The sequence below is a fragment of the Dysidea avara genome, chromosome 10, assembly GCF_963678975.1.
Source record: "Dysidea avara chromosome 10, odDysAvar1.4, whole genome shotgun sequence".
Taxonomy (NCBI): domain Eukaryota; kingdom Metazoa; phylum Porifera; class Demospongiae; order Dictyoceratida; family Dysideidae; genus Dysidea; species Dysidea avara.
In genome coordinates this window covers 25,281,450-25,301,938 of record NC_089281.1, presented here as the reverse complement: position 1 = coordinate 25,301,938, position 20,489 = coordinate 25,281,450, and the positions used below count along the sequence as shown (strand labels likewise).

At 37.5% G+C, this 20,489-nt stretch overlaps 2 protein-coding genes and 1 pseudogene across 2 annotated transcripts; 2 read left to right on the top strand and 1 right to left on the bottom strand.

Moving 5' to 3' along the window:
* Positions 1–2,280: 2,280 nt before the first annotated feature.
* LOC136236864 (uncharacterized) lies at positions 2,281–6,787 on the bottom strand. Its single transcript, XM_066027096.1, has 4 exons — positions 6,755–6,787; positions 4,022–4,215; positions 3,500–3,974; positions 2,281–3,201 (listed from the first exon to the last, which is right to left on the bottom strand). The coding sequence occupies exons 1-4, from the start codon at positions 6,785–6,787 to the stop codon at positions 2,281–2,283; spliced, it is 1,623 nt and encodes a 540-aa protein (XP_065883168.1).
* A 1,486-nt stretch (positions 6,788–8,273) lies between these two features.
* LOC136236169 (baculoviral IAP repeat-containing protein 7-like) lies at positions 8,274–11,551 on the top strand (annotated as a pseudogene).
* Positions 11,552–11,838: 287 nt separating this feature from the next.
* Positions 11,839–16,994, top strand: LOC136268453 (uncharacterized). The gene is made up of 3 exons (XM_066063796.1): positions 11,839–12,180; positions 14,110–14,397; positions 16,374–16,994. Exons 1-3 carry the CDS (start codon positions 11,944–11,946, stop codon positions 16,647–16,649), a joined length of 801 nt encoding a protein of 266 aa, XP_065919868.1. The 5' UTR covers positions 11,839–11,943; the 3' UTR covers positions 16,650–16,994.
* Positions 16,995–20,489: the final 3,495 nt, after the last annotated feature.

The following is a 20,489-nucleotide window of genomic DNA, read 5'->3' as shown; positions in this document are numbered from 1 at the left end:
GAAGCATTACGTTTTGCAAAAGGTAGAAAAAAGTAACCACTCAGTTAATTATGAATCAGCTGCCTGGAATGAAGAAATACACATTATAGTTGTTACTTCTGTCTCTGCATTTGGTACAGCACAGATTGTCAATAATACATCTTGTTTTTATTAAAAGACGTTTTAGTGCACTTTCACATAAATTGAAAGCTATTTGTAACTGTTCACTCAGCATCTGAAGGCCGAGAACATGACAACTGTCTCATAATCACACGTAAGAAAGCCATACAAATAAACTCTGCTTTCTTGAAAGTCCATCAAAGTTTAATAATATTCTGTAGGCAACATGTTGGCATGTACCTGGTCCATACTTTATGTACTTTCTGCAAGTCAAAGCATATTGAAGTAATTTGTACATTTTTCTGTCTCATAATAATGTATATACTCTGTCTCACAATTACGCACCCTGACAATGCAAAGATACCTCATGAACAAATTGCTCTGTGTGGCTACTTTTTGACTGAATGTAATAGACTAATTTATGAGTCTTTGGTCCAAAATTGAAGTCCCTATGAAGTACCTGCATGTGTGTAGTAACATTTAATCACTATTTTGTGTCCCATAATAGCACCATTTACCTTAAAAGCAGTACACATATCCATTGTAAAAATATAGCTACCAATTACTATTAATTCTGTATATGCAACATGCAGTTGTAGATTTTACTTCTTTGCAGCATGATGGATCCTTCTGCATGCTAAAACAATTGACACACCCTAATAGAGCAGTCAACTGCTAAATACTCTAATAGAGCAGTCAAGAATTATTACAAAAGTCAATGATCAAGGGATGGGGAGTTAGTTAAAAAGAAGGTAAAGTGTTTCAAATTTTATCACAGTGGAGAAAATGAAAATTTAAACAACAGTGGGCAGTTAGGTAAAATATTTTCTTCTCAATGAATGGCAGCCGGGTATGAAGTAACAAGCTATATCAATAATATTTGTACATCATTGCTAACTGTACTGTATAATGATGCTTTTGCTTTGTAGTATTATTTCTTTGAGTGAAAATAAATTCACATTATAGTAATACTACTTGTTTGAGAATAGTTATTGAAACAGAATCTTTGCTGCATATCTCTGAATAGTCGATAGTCTGTTTATTTAAGGGTCCCAGACAGGTGATGCAAATTCAATAATAGGCATAGGGTGGACCATAGATTTGTACAGGTTACCTATTTGACATGAGGAAGACACTGATTAAAGTTTTGATGTAAGAAAGCATTAACTTGTCTAGACATGATGCTTGAAAAGCTATCAGAGGAAAGTTCAGAAATAAAGAAAGACTATGCATTGAAAGCGATGCATATAAAAAGTTATCAAAACTGCTACCCCTTGAAACTAACCATCAATTGAACACAGTACTTGCATACATATGTGGAAAGTTGTATATACTTTCAACCTCAGGATAAAGGGGTTATGTGGAGGAGACTATATAAGGACAATATGACCACACACCAGGGGGGCTATTCTGGGAGCTACTTCAGCCTGAGCAATTTCCAAGCTTAGAATAGGTGCTGTGACATGTCACTTAACTAGAATACATTGTGGACCTCTTCATTAATGTTTAATGTTTTAGTTGAAATCTTTAAAAACGTTGATGGTTTCAAATGAATAACTAACTTTTTGTTGATTATAATCTATATACCTATGCATGTCGACAATATCACAGGCTTTCAATGCAGTCCCTGGTAAAACATTCTTGACTGCTCTATTAGAGTGTTTCAATCGCTTTAGCAGAGGGATCATCCATTCCATTCAACTTGTATATTGATATTTTGGTCTTTCCCATTTTGATTTCCTACTCACCCATTGCAAACCCTCTGGTGTACTGCAACCACTAACAGTTGTAACAAACTGACACATTACCAGCGTCCTTTTGCTATGCAATATTGGACACAATAAACCTAACCTTCCGTATGTTCTGATAATTTTGGCAACTGGTCCACCCAGCCCAATTCTGGTTTGTCAGGAAAACAAATTTCCTCTGAATTATAGTATAAATTATAATATTTGCATACTATAGAGTATAGATCATTAGCACAATGATACACAGGTGCGTGGTGTACATTCACTTCAAAGCAGATATGTAGAATGGCATCTAAACTGCCAGTAGTTACAATGTATACCAACTATCAGAAATCAGTGTTGCATGTACTGTAGTAAGAGTGATATAGATACTATAACAGCTAATGTACAAGTATTCAGTACATGAGTGAAGTGTTCATGATGCTACGTTAGGTTAGGTTAGGTCAACAACTGGTAGACTAGCATCCTTTGAGGACGAAGAGCAACAAACAAAAGATGTATCATTTCCAGCCTTCTGTTTCTTAGTTGGTGGTTCACTAGTAGATTGCTTAATTATCAGAGGTCGCAGTGAAGCCAACATACTTTGTTTAATTTTACGATTCTTAACCTTCTTCTCGTATGATGCTTGTGTCTTGGTAATCACAAGAGTGTGAGGGCTACTGCCTTTCTCAGTGGTGTGTGTGATATCAATAATACCATGTATCTGCTGTTCAAGATGCTCTCTTTTGTTCTTGGTCATGTAGAATTGGCAGAGTCTTTCACCAAGATGTTGTAGAAATTGCTTCAGTGATACACAATCATTGCAAGCACATGAAAACTTGACAGGGCGAACATAGTTTGATGGTGCAGGAATACTCTTGCAAACAGAAGCTTCTAATTTGGATATACAGGAGGAAAGAAGTACTTGCAGTGACCCATCTATTGCAGCTGTTTTACTAATATCCAAGATGGCTGGTCCAATTGTCTTTAAAACCGGATAGTGACATGGCTTGCGACGTAAAGTATTAACAAAAGAGACAAGCAAGTTTTCACAGCCCAAACTCTTAAGAACATTCACAACTAAGCACACAAACTCTTTGCTTCTGTTGACTTCCTTCGGGTGACTGTAGCAATATGCTGAAGATGATGGCCGCCTAACAACAGTAGCGTCTGGCTCACTGACCAAGAAATTGATATAAACTGCTGCAAGGCATTGACAAAGATCCTTCTGTTCATCACCAAACTGATCAGAGGAAACCTTGAACAAAAATTGGCAGTACTTTTCAACTTTGCCACATGTGCACTTCAAAACATGGCCTTCAGGGGAGACTTGAGGAGGTTCCACCCGTACTTGCTGCCAATAGTTGAAACAAGACTGCAAAAAGAATCATTCCAAATAATGCCACTGTAGCAACAGCTTGTAGCCTTCACAACTGTATCCAGACACTCGACAACCAACTCCTTGTTATCCAGTAGCAGCAGTGATTGCAAAAATTCAAGAGATGAGCCACCAATTGAGCTTATGCGTATTTCCCTCATTATATCTTTTGCAGCCATAATAAACTAGTTCCTTCCTTGTCATTCTTAACATCTTGTTCAAATATTTTAACCATGGTATACAAACCTATCATGGCTATACGCTACAATGCTGCCCAATTATACTGTTTGTCTACAGTTGTGCCTTCATTTCCTGTTGCCTTAAACTCTTCTTCATCGGGATCAATAGTACCAAAAAAATTTTCTGGGACCAATGAATCATTGCTGATATCAATGCTGTAGGTTTTTTCATCTCCATCATAAGACCTGACGTTTTCAACACTGAGCTCTTCATCCCAAAGCTCTTCAGTAGTACAATCACCCCAGTCATCACAGTAAGCTGACCAGTTCTCTGTAAGGTGCACGTTGTATAGGTAAAGATCAAAATTTTCTTCAGCCTTTGCTTGGACCAAAACATCAGCCACTGCCCGGTCACTGTTCTTTAGTAACTCAAAAAAGAGACTGGCTTCACAATATTTGTGCTCCAGCATAAATGTCATCATCTTGGGGCAATCTTTTGAGGCAGCATCTTCATTCCAGGCTGTCATAGCTGAGACAATGGCTGATACTTGTTTCTGGTTATCTGCTGGAGCTGGACACTCCTCAATGCCTCTATACAACAAATTGTATATGAGACACAATCGATAGCCCTTGGTGACTGGTTTAATGTCATGTTGACAATCAGCATAAAATGCTGCAAAGTAAAAGTTGCAGGAAGCATCAGGGCCACCAAGCTGTATTCAGTTTCTTTTCCTTGATGGAACACAGTCAGTTGTCCACCTTCATAATTAGACGGTAGTTGTATCACTAGTGTCCCAAACATCCTATCTGCTTTCTCTGTATCTCTGTGCCTCTAAAAATATAAAAGTATACATTTTATTAAAATTTACAACTGCATGTACCTAGCAAACAAGTACAAGGATTTTTTTCAATTAGGGATCAAAGAAATAAAAAGTAGTGAAACAAGGGATCTGAAGATATAGTAGTGGACATTTATTCTCTGCATCAGTCTATAAATTAGGGATCACTACTACATCTTTATGTGTATAGACGACCTCTCTTGTTTCACTACTTTTTATTTCTTTGATCCCTAATCAAACTTTGGACAAATTAACTGAGAACACGTATCTATCATTCTATGCAGTTATTCAAATTGTTAGTTTTTATCTAATGAACAATGAACTGTGTGGGAAGATCACTTGTTATGGCTGAAGTTGTAAATACAAAGTAATGCGTTATCTAGGGACCACAAAGGTTTGACAAAAAACATCACCCAATAACCAGCCTCAATTTTCCTTGACGACGATGAGGCAGTATTGGTTAGGTAAAACTAAGTCCAAACAAGTTTCAGATTGACCCGAAATGCTTTCAACAAGTTGCTAAGGAATTTAAATGGCAGTAGCACGTGATGGTTTCCCTCATAACAGAAATCGTCCGTATTATGATTGCAGATGTGCTTTTCGAACAGTTCTTGATTCGAAATGCTGTGTAACGGGTTGAATATAGCTGACAATGAAGCGTAATGGATACTTCACTAAATTCTGATGATAATTGGTACCTGGGGCATGTGGCGCCATTTCTTTTTATGCGGTATGATGGATTCACTAGTCATAATAATTTTATTTTACAAAAAAGGTTGACAAACAAGTACATAAAAAATTGGAATTTTCAACTAGAGTAGGAACCATAGCACATTGATACTGGAGTAGTACATGGCATTAAAACAATAAGAAGTGTTATATCCTACTGTGCTCAAGACATCATAAGAAGAGCACAGTAGGGATATAACACTTATTATTATTTTACTGTGATTTAATATTGTGCGCTACTCCAGCTTGTTTCAGTATTTTTTTATTGATGTGCTATGGTCCCTACGTTAGTTGGAAATTCCAATTTTTTTGCAAGCTTGTTAGGGATTATGAAGGTTAGGACTTTTCTGGCAAAAAATATCACCAGCTTCACAATACCTTCATGGCAGCTTGGTATAAAAGTACCATCTGGAACACTTCCAATAAGTTGCTATGAAAATTTAAAAAATTTATTTAGTGGAATTTTTATACTGACTGCCTGACTAATGCCTTCAGACAAGTGCAACTAAATTAGTGCAATAAAAAAAATCACTAATATAAAAAAGAAGTACGGTTCCAGCAGTAAACAAGATGAAAAGTGAATTAGTATATTTTCTGTGGCAAAAAATGGATAAGTATAAGGTAATAAAATTTCCATTTGAGTGTGGATCATAGAAATAAAGCCATGAAACAAGGGAGGTTGCTTAACACTTCAGCTATAAAACTGCATGCTTCATGATCTCCCTTGTTTCGTTGCTTTTGAATAAATGTCCATTACTATAGTTGCAGGTGTAAGGTGACCTCCCTGGTTTCATTGCTTCTTATTATGATTCCTATACTCAAACATAAATTTTCTATTTTTTCCTTTTTACATAATGATTTATGAGTGGTGTGAACTAGTGCATACTGTATCAAATGAAAGAATGACACCAGACTACTGTGCAATTGAATGCATGCTCCAAGTATCAATAACAGTAGGAACTACATTATCCAAACACCAGTTAAGTGTTCAGATAAATGAAACTCATTCATTTATATACAGAGTTCTGTTCAACTACTCCAATAGAACATACACTTACTCCAATAGAACATTCACCTAGTGGTGAAATACTCTAATAGAGCAGTCACTTACACTGTTCGGATAAGCGAGATTCGGATAATCAAGGCCCTACTGTACTGAAAAGCAAACTGCCCATTTCACTTCATTTTAGCTTTTCAGCTATGTTTGCATTCCACCACCGTTACACAGGGAAAGCAGTATGAAAAGTGCCTTGCCACATCCACAATCAATCCACTTACTACAGAAATCATGGACAATTCTTGTGATAGCTAGCACAGAAGCCATTTACCCCACTACACATGAATCAACACATACGAGGTATAGTGGAGAAAAAAAAAAGTACACCAAAAAGATACTGCAAGTCCATGATGCATGTATTGTAGTAGCACAGATAAGTCCAAGGGCATGTCTCAGGTCTACAATTAAGTAGTGAAGAAACCAAGCCTGTAGTATTTACCATAGTCAGCAGTCAAGTCATGTTGGCTAAGGCAACACAGTTAGTCAGCAAAAAATTGGATTCATGTTTTTTGTTGTTTAATTCTGCAGTAACTGGTAAGATGTGTTTGTGTCATCCTTTATATCCTACCAAGTCTTTGTGAAGGAAAGTGCATGGGATATTGTATGGCAAATCTTTGTGATCCGTATATTACCATGCTGTACACTAGCACTATAGTTGGAATGAAGGTACAGTTCCCTCTCAAACCAACAAACTGTTTCATCATTACAACCATTCTAAGTTCATCATGGTATAACCAAGGACTAACCTTGAAAAATCCTCCAGGTTCATAAAGCAGCATTTTATATAGTTCTACAGTGACAGTTGTTATTTCACTACACCCAAGCCCTGTCCTCAGTCTGTCGGGGTGATAACATGTTCAAACTCTTACTACTTTGGATTGTTAATAGAAAACTGTGATGGATTCAGTTACCATGTGCAGCGAACAGATGTGTCAAAAATTGTCTCCTTGTCCTTTCCGAATGGTGCTCTGCTCACAACCTCCATAAATTCCTTAGCTTGAGCTTCGCATAGTGGCAGACCAAGGATAGATCCACCAACAGAGAGTGAAGGTAAAGGCATAGAAATTTCTCCACCTGCAGTGTAGAACCCTGGTTTCTTTACCGACTTCAAAGAGTCGACAATCGTCTGGTAGTAGAGCTTCTCCTTTGTAAACAAAGAATACAGATTACTAAACAATGTTCAGTTTTGAAATATGGTGCGCATTAACATGACAAGGTAGCTACGTTATAGTCTACTTACTTTGAATTTCTCTTTTCTTTCTTACTATATAACTACGCCATCGTCCAATATCTCAGAAACCCTTTCCGGTGAGCTGAGAAAAAGAATGGCAAATGCGCCAACTCCACGTGGCACGTAGAGATCACGTGCTATCATGTGTCAGAGGTACAAAATAGTGTGGTGATGTTTAGGGGTATTATACAGCTAATCATTAAGGCTTATAGCAGTTCCCTCCAGACTTTCCTAAATCACAAATCCAACCTTCTTCCAACTGTTTAACATTACTAGTTTGGATGGACATAAGGTTATGATTTTATAAGGAAAAATAATGTATTGCAAACATATGGGAATGCAAATTTAAGGCAACATGGTGCAGCAGTGAAAAGACTGCTGCTGTTGAATGACATCAAAAGTTGTTGGCCATCTATTGATATATGATTTAGCATCAGAAAATCAGGAAAATATTGGTAGCTATTGTCACCTGGAAATTTCAGTGTGAGCTATATAATATTGCATTCCTATAATACAAATGTACTAGAAATGCAATATTATATAAATACTGAAATTGCCAAATGACAACACCAATATTTTCCTGATTTTCTGATGCTAAATCATATATTAATAGATGGCTGATAACTTTTGATGCTATTCAACAGCAGCAGTCTTTTCACTGCTGCACCATGTTGCCTTAAATTTGCATTCCCATATGTTTGCAATACATTATTTTCCTTTTTTTATCGTAACGTCATGTCCCCTATTCTATAGACAAAGTTGGTAATGATAGCTCAGTGTGGCCATAGAGCAATCAGTTAAAGTCAAATACTCCAATAGAACAGTCACCACATGTATAACGCTATTGAGAATCCTCCATGGTTGCTGGGTATATGAAAAACTAGCATCTATATCCTGTATATGTAGGAGTAGGAACATAGACAATATACCAAGGGGGTATATTATCTATGGTAGGAATGAAACAGTGACGTTGGAATACGCGCTTTAATCTGGCGCTAAAGTTTTCTTAGGGCACGAAAACTTGGTCACGTGATGTCAGGTCACATGATTGCTGCAGTGGGTAGAGACACTCCTAAACCTGAGAAGTACTAGTTTGGTTACGAAGAGTTCGTGGTAGCTGTCTCACCGTATCCTATTTTACGTCGATGTCTTCGCGACCCAGCAAATTTGATGGCTGTTTTTCTGTTGCGGACCCCGCTACGGCTCCTGTAGCGAGATACGAGGAAGCAGAAGACAGAATTAAGTCTTTTACTTATTCACCATCATGGAAAGGACCAGTGGACGCTCGTTCAATGTCAGAGGCAGGGTTTGTATATTCTGGTCAGGAAGATCTTGTCTACTGCTTCAATTGTAACATCAAACTTGATGGGTGGACTAAACACATGGATCCATTACTGAGACACAAAGTGGAGAGTTCTACTTGTTCATTTGTCAGACAACAACTACAAGTAATAAAAGGAGAAAAGGGAAAAGTCAAATCAGTTGTTGCTCCTTCTAAACCTCTTAATCCTCAGCAAACAGCAAGTATTGGTCAATTACAGTCTTCAACTCTTTTCAGTAGTAAACCTATCCATACTGTAGTGACTGGTTTAGATGAACCACGATCATCTTACGTTGCAAGCAGAAGTGATGATTACCTTTGTGCTCCAATCAATGTAGAAAATTACTGTTTAGAGGAAGAAAGGTTAAAATCATTTGTAGGATGGCCATTAAATGAATCAGTCCACCCAGAACAACTAGCCAGGGTTGGGTTTGTATATACTGGGGAGGGATCTCTAGTACAGTGTTTCCAATGTGGGGTCGGATATCGTAACTGGTTAAAAGGAGATATACCTCTTAGTGTACATCAGAGATGTAACTCTTGTTGTGCTTTTCTTCAGACACTAGTGAGGGAAAGAAATAAAGCTCCTGAAAAGCAAAAACCTTATATTCAGCAATTTTCTCAACATGGAAATGTCACTCTAAATTCTCCAGACTACAGTGACCAAGCTACAAGATTACAATCATTCAAATACTGGGGTGGAGTCCTACCAAAAGAAGAGTTAGCAGAGGCAGATAGCTCATCGAGATGTAGTAAGGTGTTTCTCATGTCATGTGGTCCTACAGGATTGGGAGAGAACTGACAATGTGATTGATGAACATCGAAGACACAGTCCCAACTGTGAATACCTGTATCAACTGTTGCACACTCAAACATGTGCAAGCTCATCATTATACACTGGAAGTGGTGTACATTGCCCAGCTCCGCCATTGGGACCATCGTCCATGGTCCAGTGTAATGTGCAGCGATTTTCAAATTTGCCACAGCTATCTCCAATCCCTGGTCCTAGTGTAACACAAGGTTCAAGCTGTGGCGGTCACTCTCAGAGGGAACCACTGCCACCAAGTGATCTTATTACTCAGGTAGGAGGATAATCACTGCTATAATAGTACTTGGAATTGAATCAGTGTTGTCTTTTTTGTGTATTAGGGTTTTAGGAAAGACCAGTCTGTTCCAAGTCCTCCCATCAACAAGAGAATCACCCACAACACAGCCCCTGCTATAATGCTAAACTCCTTGCCAGCTCCCTCCCAACCTATTCGCAGACCCCCAGTGACATCCGTGCTAATGTGTCCGCCATATTTAATGGTTCACCAGACTGAGTACAGTGAAACATCATGCGGTGCTAATGTGTGCAAGAATGTTGGAGAATTGACGGTAAGAAGAATAACATATATCTGTTGCATGTAACAACTGTTTATAGTTTTTGCAGTAGGGATTTTATATTTGGGTCCATATATTACAAGAACCACCAAGTATTACATGAAGGTTGGTTTTGCAGGGATTTTTCTAGAAAATAAATTCAGGGGGGGGGGGGGGGGGGGCAGAACTTAAATTAGGCTAAATCACCTGTTTACTCAGGCTGGTTGAGGCAGAGTTCAGGGGGGGGGGGGGGGGCAAGATCATTTTCAGGAGGGGCAAAATGCCCCCTTTGCCTCCCCCCCCCCTAGAAAAATCCCTGTTTTGTAATACACATTACAGAATTTAATCTGATCACATGTGTAGTAGTAATCTCAAACCTAAACACCTCAGTATCTAATGTGTGTGATGTGCTTGTGGATGTCCACAAAACTTTTAGCTATCCCCCACACAATAGTGACAAACGTAGTATTATGTATGTGTGACTCTTCACAGGATGACAACCAGCAAAAGAACTTTAACCCTGCTCAACAAGTTTCCAATGAAGCTATTGAAGGGATAGAGCCTGCCTCATTCCCACATGACATTGAATATGATCCAAACTTTGTCTACTGTAAGATCTGCTACAAGGAACAAGTCAACACACTATTCTTACCATGCCTTCATGTTAGAACATGCACAGACTGCACTGATAAGATATTATGTAGGCAACAAGGGCAGTGTCCTTTCTGTCGCAAGATTATCACTAAAACTATGTTAATTTACACTTAGACTAGCTTTCTACTTGTATCCTGGTGATTATATGTTGCCCTTTGTTACAGTGGATGTATTATATAATTTGCAAGCTGTCTAGTAATCCTCTTTATTACCTGAAGTATATAGTAGTTCATTGTTTTTGTACCACATGGTCCATTTTCGTCTCAATATTTGGTTACTGTAAGTGCTGTACTGCTTGTCTCTATTGATGATGTGTAAATACAAGAACTACTTGTCCAATATTAGCAAGTGAGTGTGTTCATGACATGCTATTAGTGTCCATAAATAACTCTGTCATGCTAGGTGTTGAAGTTTGACAAAAAAAAAAAAAGTCATGTGGAACAAGTGTAGCATGCACACCTTGGGATACCTGATTTACCAGGTCAGTTTTTAAGGGCCTTAAGATGGATTATGTTTATGTCCCACCTATCCCTTGTAATAGCTGTCCATAGTGTACATAGACCACATACATACATGTACTGTCTCCCCGTAGAATGATTACCACCGTTCGCAAGAGGGTCTGCTCTGTTGGGGACACAGTCTGACATGATTTAGCCAAGCTAAAAATATATCAATCAATTAGACAGTGGACACTATTGGAAGACAGGTGCTTGAAGGACAATAGATTTTTCTATTCATCATAAAGATATTCTCTTTTGCAAACAATGGAAACTGTCTAAATAGTTTTATAACCTTTCTAGTGATTGTTTACATGTGTTCATAGCATATTAGAAGTACATCAGGAAGAAATTTGTAATAGTTTGGGCTACTCCCATGCGTTAGCGGTTTCATATGGCTTCTCACTTCTACCAATTTGCAAACATTGTAAATGGTTCATTTGTTAACTGACAACAATCACTTTACACCAGAAACATAATAATGGGTGCGCAAATATGATGTATTTGAAATCAGTCGTGTCTAATCACTGGAATGGACTACTGGACTGGTTTTTAAGGGTGCGGTTACTGTATATATGATGACTTGTGACAACATTTCAGCAGAGTGGTGAATATTTTTCTAAAAACTAGCTGTGATAAGCCAAATGGGTTCAGTTAAATGTATTCTATTCACCGCTACCACAGCTACTTTTTAGTATGATATTTACCACTTAGTGCTGAAATGTTGTCACTAGTCACCCAAATGTACAGTAACCCCACCCTTAAAAATGTGTAAAACCAAAAAAATGTCAGTCCAGTAGTCCATTCCGGTATTCCAGTCCACTGATTAGACACTACCTCCTTTAATGATTCAAAAGGCTCGTTCTAGACATGGCATCTCCAGAAACGGATGTAACGTTTTACGACAACCGAAACGACAACTTACCGACCACTGTTACTGCTGACGGGGACTCGAAGTCGCCATCAACATCTGGCCTAGCTCCAGCACGATCAGAACACCTCAGCTTACAGCGACAGCCGTTACACGAAGAGTTCAGTGATTTAGTACCTGAACTGGCCACTCAAACAACAACAGACGCTCACGTTTTCTCTTCAAACAATTACATGGTAAGCGATTTTCTTGATTATTAAAGACACATCTTGCAGTTGACTGACATTTTATCATTGTCAAATCGTAATACTTTTGGTCACATTGTAAAGCGCTACTTAACTTTTTGGTTGTGTTTTACTTACCAATACTGTGAAACTTCATTTAAGTATTTTTAAAGTTTAGCAAAGTGATTTTGTAATTGTAAATTTTGGATAGAGGCGTAGCCTGTACATCCAAATCATACAAAAAGTAATGGTTATGTAATGTGAATTTGAACTGATCTAATCTTTCTCTGTGCGTGAGTGTGTTGTGTGTGTGTGTACGTGCATGCACGTATTGTGTTCTCCTTTTTGTATAACTAATTTTGTATGCTGTAGTGACTTAAATGTAATGTATGTGTGTAATATTTTGGGAAAACATCCTTGTGTAGGCCTAGCCTTTCGATGCCACTCCTTCCAATTTGGATGAATTAGACAATGAATAAGGGGTGGTCCACAATTTTCAGTCGTTTCATGAGTGTACAAAAGTTTATGAGGGGTAAAATCACATGTACGCTTTTTAAAAATGCTGATACACGAGTTGGCAAGAAATCCGAATGCAGTGATAATGCTACTGCTACTTCATGTAATTCAGTGTCCAATTAAATGGTGGACTAAGCAAGCTCATACTGTTAATGCAGAGGCCCAAGCCAACACATGTGCTAACTCTGGAATACAGTGCCAGGGCTAACTAGCTGGCTACCAATGAAATGAGGTTTTATAAGCTGAAGGCAAATATAAACCTCATTGAATCATGTTTCAAACTACACGTAAGAACAGTTATCGGCGTGATAACACATATACTACAGGCTTTATATACTTTTATAACAGTACTTACTTATTTCTCTTTAGTCTTAGTCTAGCAATAAACGATTACAATTGAATAGCATCTAGCTACACTGTCTTGTTTTGTACCAGCAGAAGGTGTTGTTGTGGGTTTCGGAATACTATTGGGTATGGGAGGCTGGATTACGTGGGTACTAGTTTGTTAACACTATGTAGTTGTGGGTTACCCATAGAGAAAAACCTGAGTGTACCCACATCTCGTGACTCCAGTCCACCTCAGACTGGTGAAAATACCTTACATTTAGTACTGCTGTTGCTACTGCCAGTGATATGGTTTTGTATGAACACATCGAAGATAGCCAAGAACAAATTGTTTCTATGATGTGTATGTACACATTTGCAAATGTGCATCCCCTAATGCCTGCTGTGTGTAGGAACATTTCCTTGAGGGTATCAGCTTCATAAGCATCTAAATGATAAGTTGCCTAAAATACAAAACAAATACTATAGATGAATTTTGCAATATTAAAGTATCTGGGTGTTTGTTCTGCTATACAATACATCCATGTGTCAACATAAAAGAGTATCTTTGTACGCCTGCAAAAAGGTGGACCATCCCTAAGTAAACAAACTATGTGCTACCTGTGATGAGATCTGTGTATGACTATATCAAGTGTCACTTTGACCATGATCACATATTACGTAGTGGTGGTCAGGCAAAATCTTTTGTTTCTCGGGCCCAACCGACCCTATATTTTCCAGTACAAAACATTTATGTTATTCGCGTAATCACCTTGCAAGCAACAAAAAATGCCATGAAGGGGTTGCAAAGTTACCATAAAGCTGTCAAAATTTAGTAATACTCGATATGTAACCATATAGGTGCCTACTCACAAGTGTTACAGCAATCATGATGTAACTTAGCCACCATTTGACTCACAGTCAGGCAAAAATTGATATTTTAATTTTTCTGACCTGGTACTTGGCAAATTTTGGCTGAAGAAACAAAAGCTTAGTTGAAGTGGCCTCAGTCATATATGAGAATGACACCCACCTCAAATAAATTATTAAAATTCTCTGTTTCCTGTCCTGCATGTCAACTGTGCACTTCTTTGTTATTAGCAAGAAGATGTTCTTACCGAGCCTGGGTCTTCTTCTGATCCTAATTTGGAGTCTCATCCACCTCATTCGCAAAGAGTCACAGAAGTTTTGAATATAGATCAAGAGTTGTCTTCACCTCGAAACTCAGCTACTGTAGCCCCAGCAAGTGTGACCTTCAGCATACCAGTGATGTCAGAGTCTCATCAGGGACAGGAACAAGTGCTGATGGCTGTCCCTAATGTGCCGACCATGCCATCTGCTTGTAGTGATATTATGACTGATGCTAAGTTAAAGTATGTACCATATATGGTGAGTTGTTTGTAGTTACGAGCAACACATCGAGTGATTCTCCATTAGTGTTAATTTTTGCCAATTTATGTAATGGATTATTCACTCATGTTCTGCAAGTACCACAATTTCTTTCTTGATTTCACAAATACAATGGTCAGTTGTAAAGGCTACAATCACTGTCATTGAAGGTGTTTCTAAAACTTAGCAGATAATCCAATCATCTGCCAAGTAATTGGTGCTGATCTTGCACATTACACAACTATGTAACGCAGTAGACCCTCTGTTATCCAACCCTTGAAATTGTATGTTCTATTAGAGTTTTTCAACAGAGGTCTGTATAATACATGTGTGGACTGTTATTTAGTGATAATCGGATCGGTAATCGGTAGAAGCCGGTAATCAGTAGAAGCCGATAATTAGCTGTTTTGACTGTAATCAGAAATCGGTTGTAATGGGCTGTGGCCAGCAGATTATTAGTCTATTCAGCTTCAGCAGCTGCAGTACCGTTGGAGGGCTGGTGTTAAAGGCTCTGGTATGTACTTGGGTAACTTGTTTATGTTTTGTGGTAATCACAAAGATAAACAGTGATGGTTCAGGCCCTAGCCCACTTGTCTGACTAGCAACTTTGATATATATATAATAAGTGTACAATCTCACAGCATTGGCTTTACTAGCTCTACTTTAAATGGAGTGTGCACAAGTATAATTGTAGAGACCTACAATCGGGTATCGGTTAACTATCGGTAAAAACCGGGTAAAAATATATCGGATATCAGTTTTCCCTAAAAAGTGGGAATAGAGCAGTTTCTGAACCATGGTAACCAAAAATTATGCAATGGACCACACCCAAATCGCCATGTTTTTGTACCAGACTGTTTCATGTTGCAAGTTGAATTCCTCACTAAATTCATGCCAAGACTTATTAATACGTAAGTAAAATAGATGCCAGTGATAGAATTAAGTATGTAGATGAGTTATTAGGCATTAAAAGATCCGTGCTGCCTCCCAACAGGGCAGTTTCGTAGGAAAGAGAAATGCGTAAAGATGGATTTGGCCAAATTGCGGCCTATTCACCGCCCAAAGGTGGTTACAACCAGGTGAAACTTGCAGTATAGGTCTTTATCCAGCACCACAGCATTGTACAGCCACATCCTGCCATTCCCGAGTTAGCCAGAATCGCTCATGTGCTGGGATTCCCGCTTCGTGTGAAAAAGCAGACAGCAAAATAAGACCGCTAAATTTTAAATGATGGTTGATTTCGACAATAAAACTTAACTCTAGTAAAATTCACCACTAAGAGTCTTCTTTTGCTGATGTTTTATCACAGTTTGGTAGTACGCCATCACCGATCTTGTGCCTTTCAGGAGCTCTAGCTAATCCTAGGATAGCTGGATGTGGCTGTACGCTGCTGTGGTGCTGGATAAAGACCTATACTTCAAGTTTCCCCTAGTTCTAACCACCTTTGGGCGGTGAATAGGTCGCAATTTGGCCAAATCCATTTTTACGCATTTCTCTTTCCTACGAAACTGCCCTGTTGGGTGGCAGTACGTATCTTTTAATGCCTAATAACTCACCTACATACTTTATTCTATCACTGGCATCTATTTTACTCACGTATTAATATGTCTTGTCATGAATTTAGCGAGGAATTCAACTTGCAACATCAAGCAGTCTGGTACAAAAACATGGCGATTTGGGTGTGGTCCATTGCATAATTTTTGGTTACCATGGTTTTGAAACTGCTCTATTGGTACAACTCTATTATTTAGACCATCATATATATTAAATACTCTAATAGAACTGCACCTACACTTAAAGGTAAATGTGATGGCTCTATTAGAGTATCCCTCTGTTGCAGTAACAATTAATTCTGTTTGTTTAAACTCATTTCCTATGTTTTACTGAGGTAGTTAAGTTATGCCACTGACATTTATTTTTAATTTTAGTTAACCAAGGATATATTGCTTGTAATGTGTACGATTATACCATTTTAGACAAGCAGTACTGATAATGCCATCATGAGGTACCAGACATTACAGAACAAGAGTGTACAGGAGGAGCAGTCAACTGATCCTCCACAACAAGAGACTCCATCACATCCTTTGTTATCTGATAAGTCATGTCAACAATGTCATCATGACAACATGTTAGTCACATTAGTGCCTTGTCGTCATGCTGCATTGTGTAGAGGATGTGCTGATGACATTTTGGAGTCTGAAAAAAGATGTCTGTTTTGCGACCAACATGTCACAGGCTTTATAGTGATATAGTTCATCAGCTGATTATAAGTAAAGCTCAATCTTAACTTTATAGTAAATTTCTTGTGATAATTAATTAGTAAACTTTACATGGCAATTGCCTTTTATGATTTAATAGTAGATCGTATTAGGAAAGTGATTGTCTAATAATTTTGTAAGACCGGATCCTGTAACTAATATTTTAGCACTCAGTACTCTTGATTTGTATTCATGCATCCAGACAAGTTTTTTTAGCTTTTTGGCATCAATTTTTATTATTTGTATTTCAGATCACTTTTCTGTTCATACTGTCTTTTTTATGTCCTTGTAATTCTGCACGTGTATCTGTAAAGCATTGAAAATGTTTTATAATGGTAACCACGATAACAAAATATTCATTTATTATGTGCATGTATTGGGGACTCCTTATAGACAATTTTTAATAGTGAACACCAGGGCACTTGTCCATGGTCCCATTTGTATTATATTTAGACCCAGGATATCTTGATGTGGGTATTTGCAGATACCAGAAGCTGATGATGCTTGTACATGTGGAATGGAAGCAGGGTGGGAAAAAAAACTGGTCATGTGGATTGTTTGGTCATGATCAGCTCTGAAGCACTTTTTTTATAGTGTTTCACTATAATTATTATGAAATAAACTTTGGTCTAAGCAGGGAACATTTAACCTTGTTTCTCATACCACTTTACTCTGTACACTGCATTGGTATAGTAATTAAGATTTACAGAAATACAAAATATTTCTGTAGCAAAGATTGAGATACTCTAATAAAGCTGCTGTTTGCTATAACACTCAGTTATTCTAATACAGCTATTAAGCATCAAATGATCAAAATTAATTTTTCTAAATGGTTTTTTGGTAACTTAAAATTAATGTGCTGTTAATTACCTATATACACTTATTGAAATTCATGATTATGTACACTCATAATGAAGAATAACCACAACTCTTAAAGAGCTCCCATAACGGAGGATTTAACACCCCTGGAGAGTAACCATTACTCTAAAGGAAAGTAACATATGCTCTGAAGGTGGTGTCACCCTTCAGAGTGTAAATGGTTATTCTCTTCAGAGTGTTGGTTACTTTCCAGGGGTGTTAATCCTCCCTACACTGGGAACTCTTATAGTGGTGGTTACTCTTCATTTTTAACAGTGTAGGTCGCCATGCAGTGCCTAACTGATCAAAGGTGTCTGTCCTCAAGTACAACAGGATCTATTAATTAAACTATAGAAATGATTGTTCTATGAAGTATTTGTGCCATATGCTGTGTATGGCTTCATTTCTCCTGACAACTGAAATACTTTTATTTATTCATTTATTTTTAATTTACTGGACAGACAGACAGTGTCTGATGCATCCAGAGTACCAGCCCTAAAGAATACATTATATCTATACAATGATATTTGCTATAAAGAGTGTTGAGTTAATTAATGCTTGCAGCTAGGATTTAAGCAGAGATAGAGTGTTACTTTAAATCAAGTCACTAGGTAAATCATTCTTATCTGAACACCTAGTTTTGCAGTGGCAGATCCAGGGCTTCATGCCACGTCCCCCCCCTTAAAAAATTGCATACAAGATTGAGATACTCTAATAAAGCAGTCACAGTTTTCATGATGCATGCAGTATAGCTTAACTATGAAGCTATAAAATTAATTATGATTTTATTTTACAGAAGGATAGCTTTTATTACTGTGACTTTTTCTCTTCAACTTTATGCCCTCCGCCCCCTTTTCTAAACTCTGAATCTGCCCTTGCTTTGTGAGTGAACTGATACACAGTATTTAAGAGGTCCATATTAACAGGTCCCAATGTATTGATACTATAGTGTTGTTTTAGTATGGAGTTTTAGTTGTAGTTATAGTTGTAGCTAGTTTCATCAATAATTTTAGTTTTAGTTTTAGTTATAGTAATCTTTCTTAATTCTTTTTAGTTATTGATTTAGTTATGGTTATATTCACTATTTGTTGTTTTAGTTTTAGTTGTAGTTACAGTTAAAAACATGAAAACTTTTAGTTTTAGTTACAGTTTTAGTTATGTACATTGAAATCTTTTATATACACCCCATGCATGGACACATTTAGTCCACTAAGGATACTTTGCAAATGAAATGCACATGGCCTTGTGAATGCTATGCATTAGGTCCATGGCCATAGCTAGCTGAACTATACTCATGACTGTGACTTATCCCTATCTATACTCCAATGTAGTCCACTTTAAAAACTCTAGATATTTGCACATAAAACCACTCTACATCAATTAAAATAGCTTTAGCTTCTGCCCTCAGACCTCCCACTCCACATACCTATAAACCACCCTTGTGTACAACTCTTACCAAACCCTGGATCCGCCCTAAACTGCCAACTCTAGATGACCAGTATAGCTAGCTAGCTAGCATAATGCTGTATAAGTGTAGAAAAGATTTAGAATTTTACAAGCTATAAGTAGCAATCATTTACTTACACCTGAAGTACAAATTTATTCAATGCATACTTTAGCTTAGTTGGCTATGTAGCTGGAATAAATATTGCACTTCAGGTGATGTTAACCTTTATTCAAGTATCTTTTGTTGAAATGATACCAATTCATACTATATACATATAGCTTGTAAAATTCCAAACACATGTTTGTTAACCTTTTTGTTTCATCATTTTAATAGTGAACTACTTTATAGTCGTAGCACCGCATCAAAGGAGAGAATGGTTCCAGGCATCATGAGAAAGATTGTAATACCTTGTATCTTATTCAATTTGTGTAAGAGAAAGTGATCTAAACACCTTATCGAATGTTTCAGTATAGCATCAGTTGGAGCTCTTTTATTAAAAAATCAGCATGCCACACTGTGTGTAATATTTGCAATTTTGTTGAGGGTTTGGCACAAAACCATACTGACACTTTGAAAGAATGTTAAGTGAATTAATTAAGGTGGACCATAATTTAATATGTTCCAAAGTTTTGCAACACACTGAAGTTAGTGACACTGGTCTATAATTTGTAGAATTACTACGATTACCCTTCTTGAACAAGCTAGGGGGTCTCAGAAGCTGTCTTCCAATCATAAGGAATGCAATCCTGTTTTAATGCAATAAATAATAATGCTATATAAGGTGATAATTACCTCATACACCAATGATTTCTTTTAATAGTTTATGAAAGTGGAACACCATCAGGTCCAGTGACTTTAAAAGCATCTATCTGTTTCAGTAAAGTTGACACCTCCTAAACAGTTGTTTCGATTGATTGGAGTTCAGGGTATGGACTAGGGCTAAGGTTTGGCAGATCAGAACTATATAGTGCCTTAAGTAAATGCAGATGCAAAATGCATGATGCATGTGCATACAGGTAAGGGCTGAATATCAGAATGTGAAAAGAGGGGGTGCACCAGGATAGTATATATAGTCTATGTATGAGTAGGGAGTGTGCATGGGGGCTATAGCCCCCATGCATGCAGAAACTATAAGCATTCAATTTTAATATTGGATTCTTTGCATATAGAGTAGTTTTTGTGTACAGATTGTATAGAATAATATTATTCTGAGTAATCTTCATTAAACATGAGTTGTATAGGGATAAGTGGCAGTGGTGATTTCCTTGATGATTATTCATAAGTACAGTAAGTTTGACTTGGTATAATTTTGCATTAGTAGCTATAGTTATGGACAGCCATGCAAAATTACATTTGACATGGATATACTTAGGAGGATTCTCTGTATTGCATACAATGACTATTCTGTCCTATTAAACTCTGTATTCCAATCTTTCATGAAGTATTTCTTTGATTTGAGGATAATATGGATGGCAGTTGAGTGGTCACCTATCACCTATATTCCCCCCTTTCTGTCCACCACTGATCGT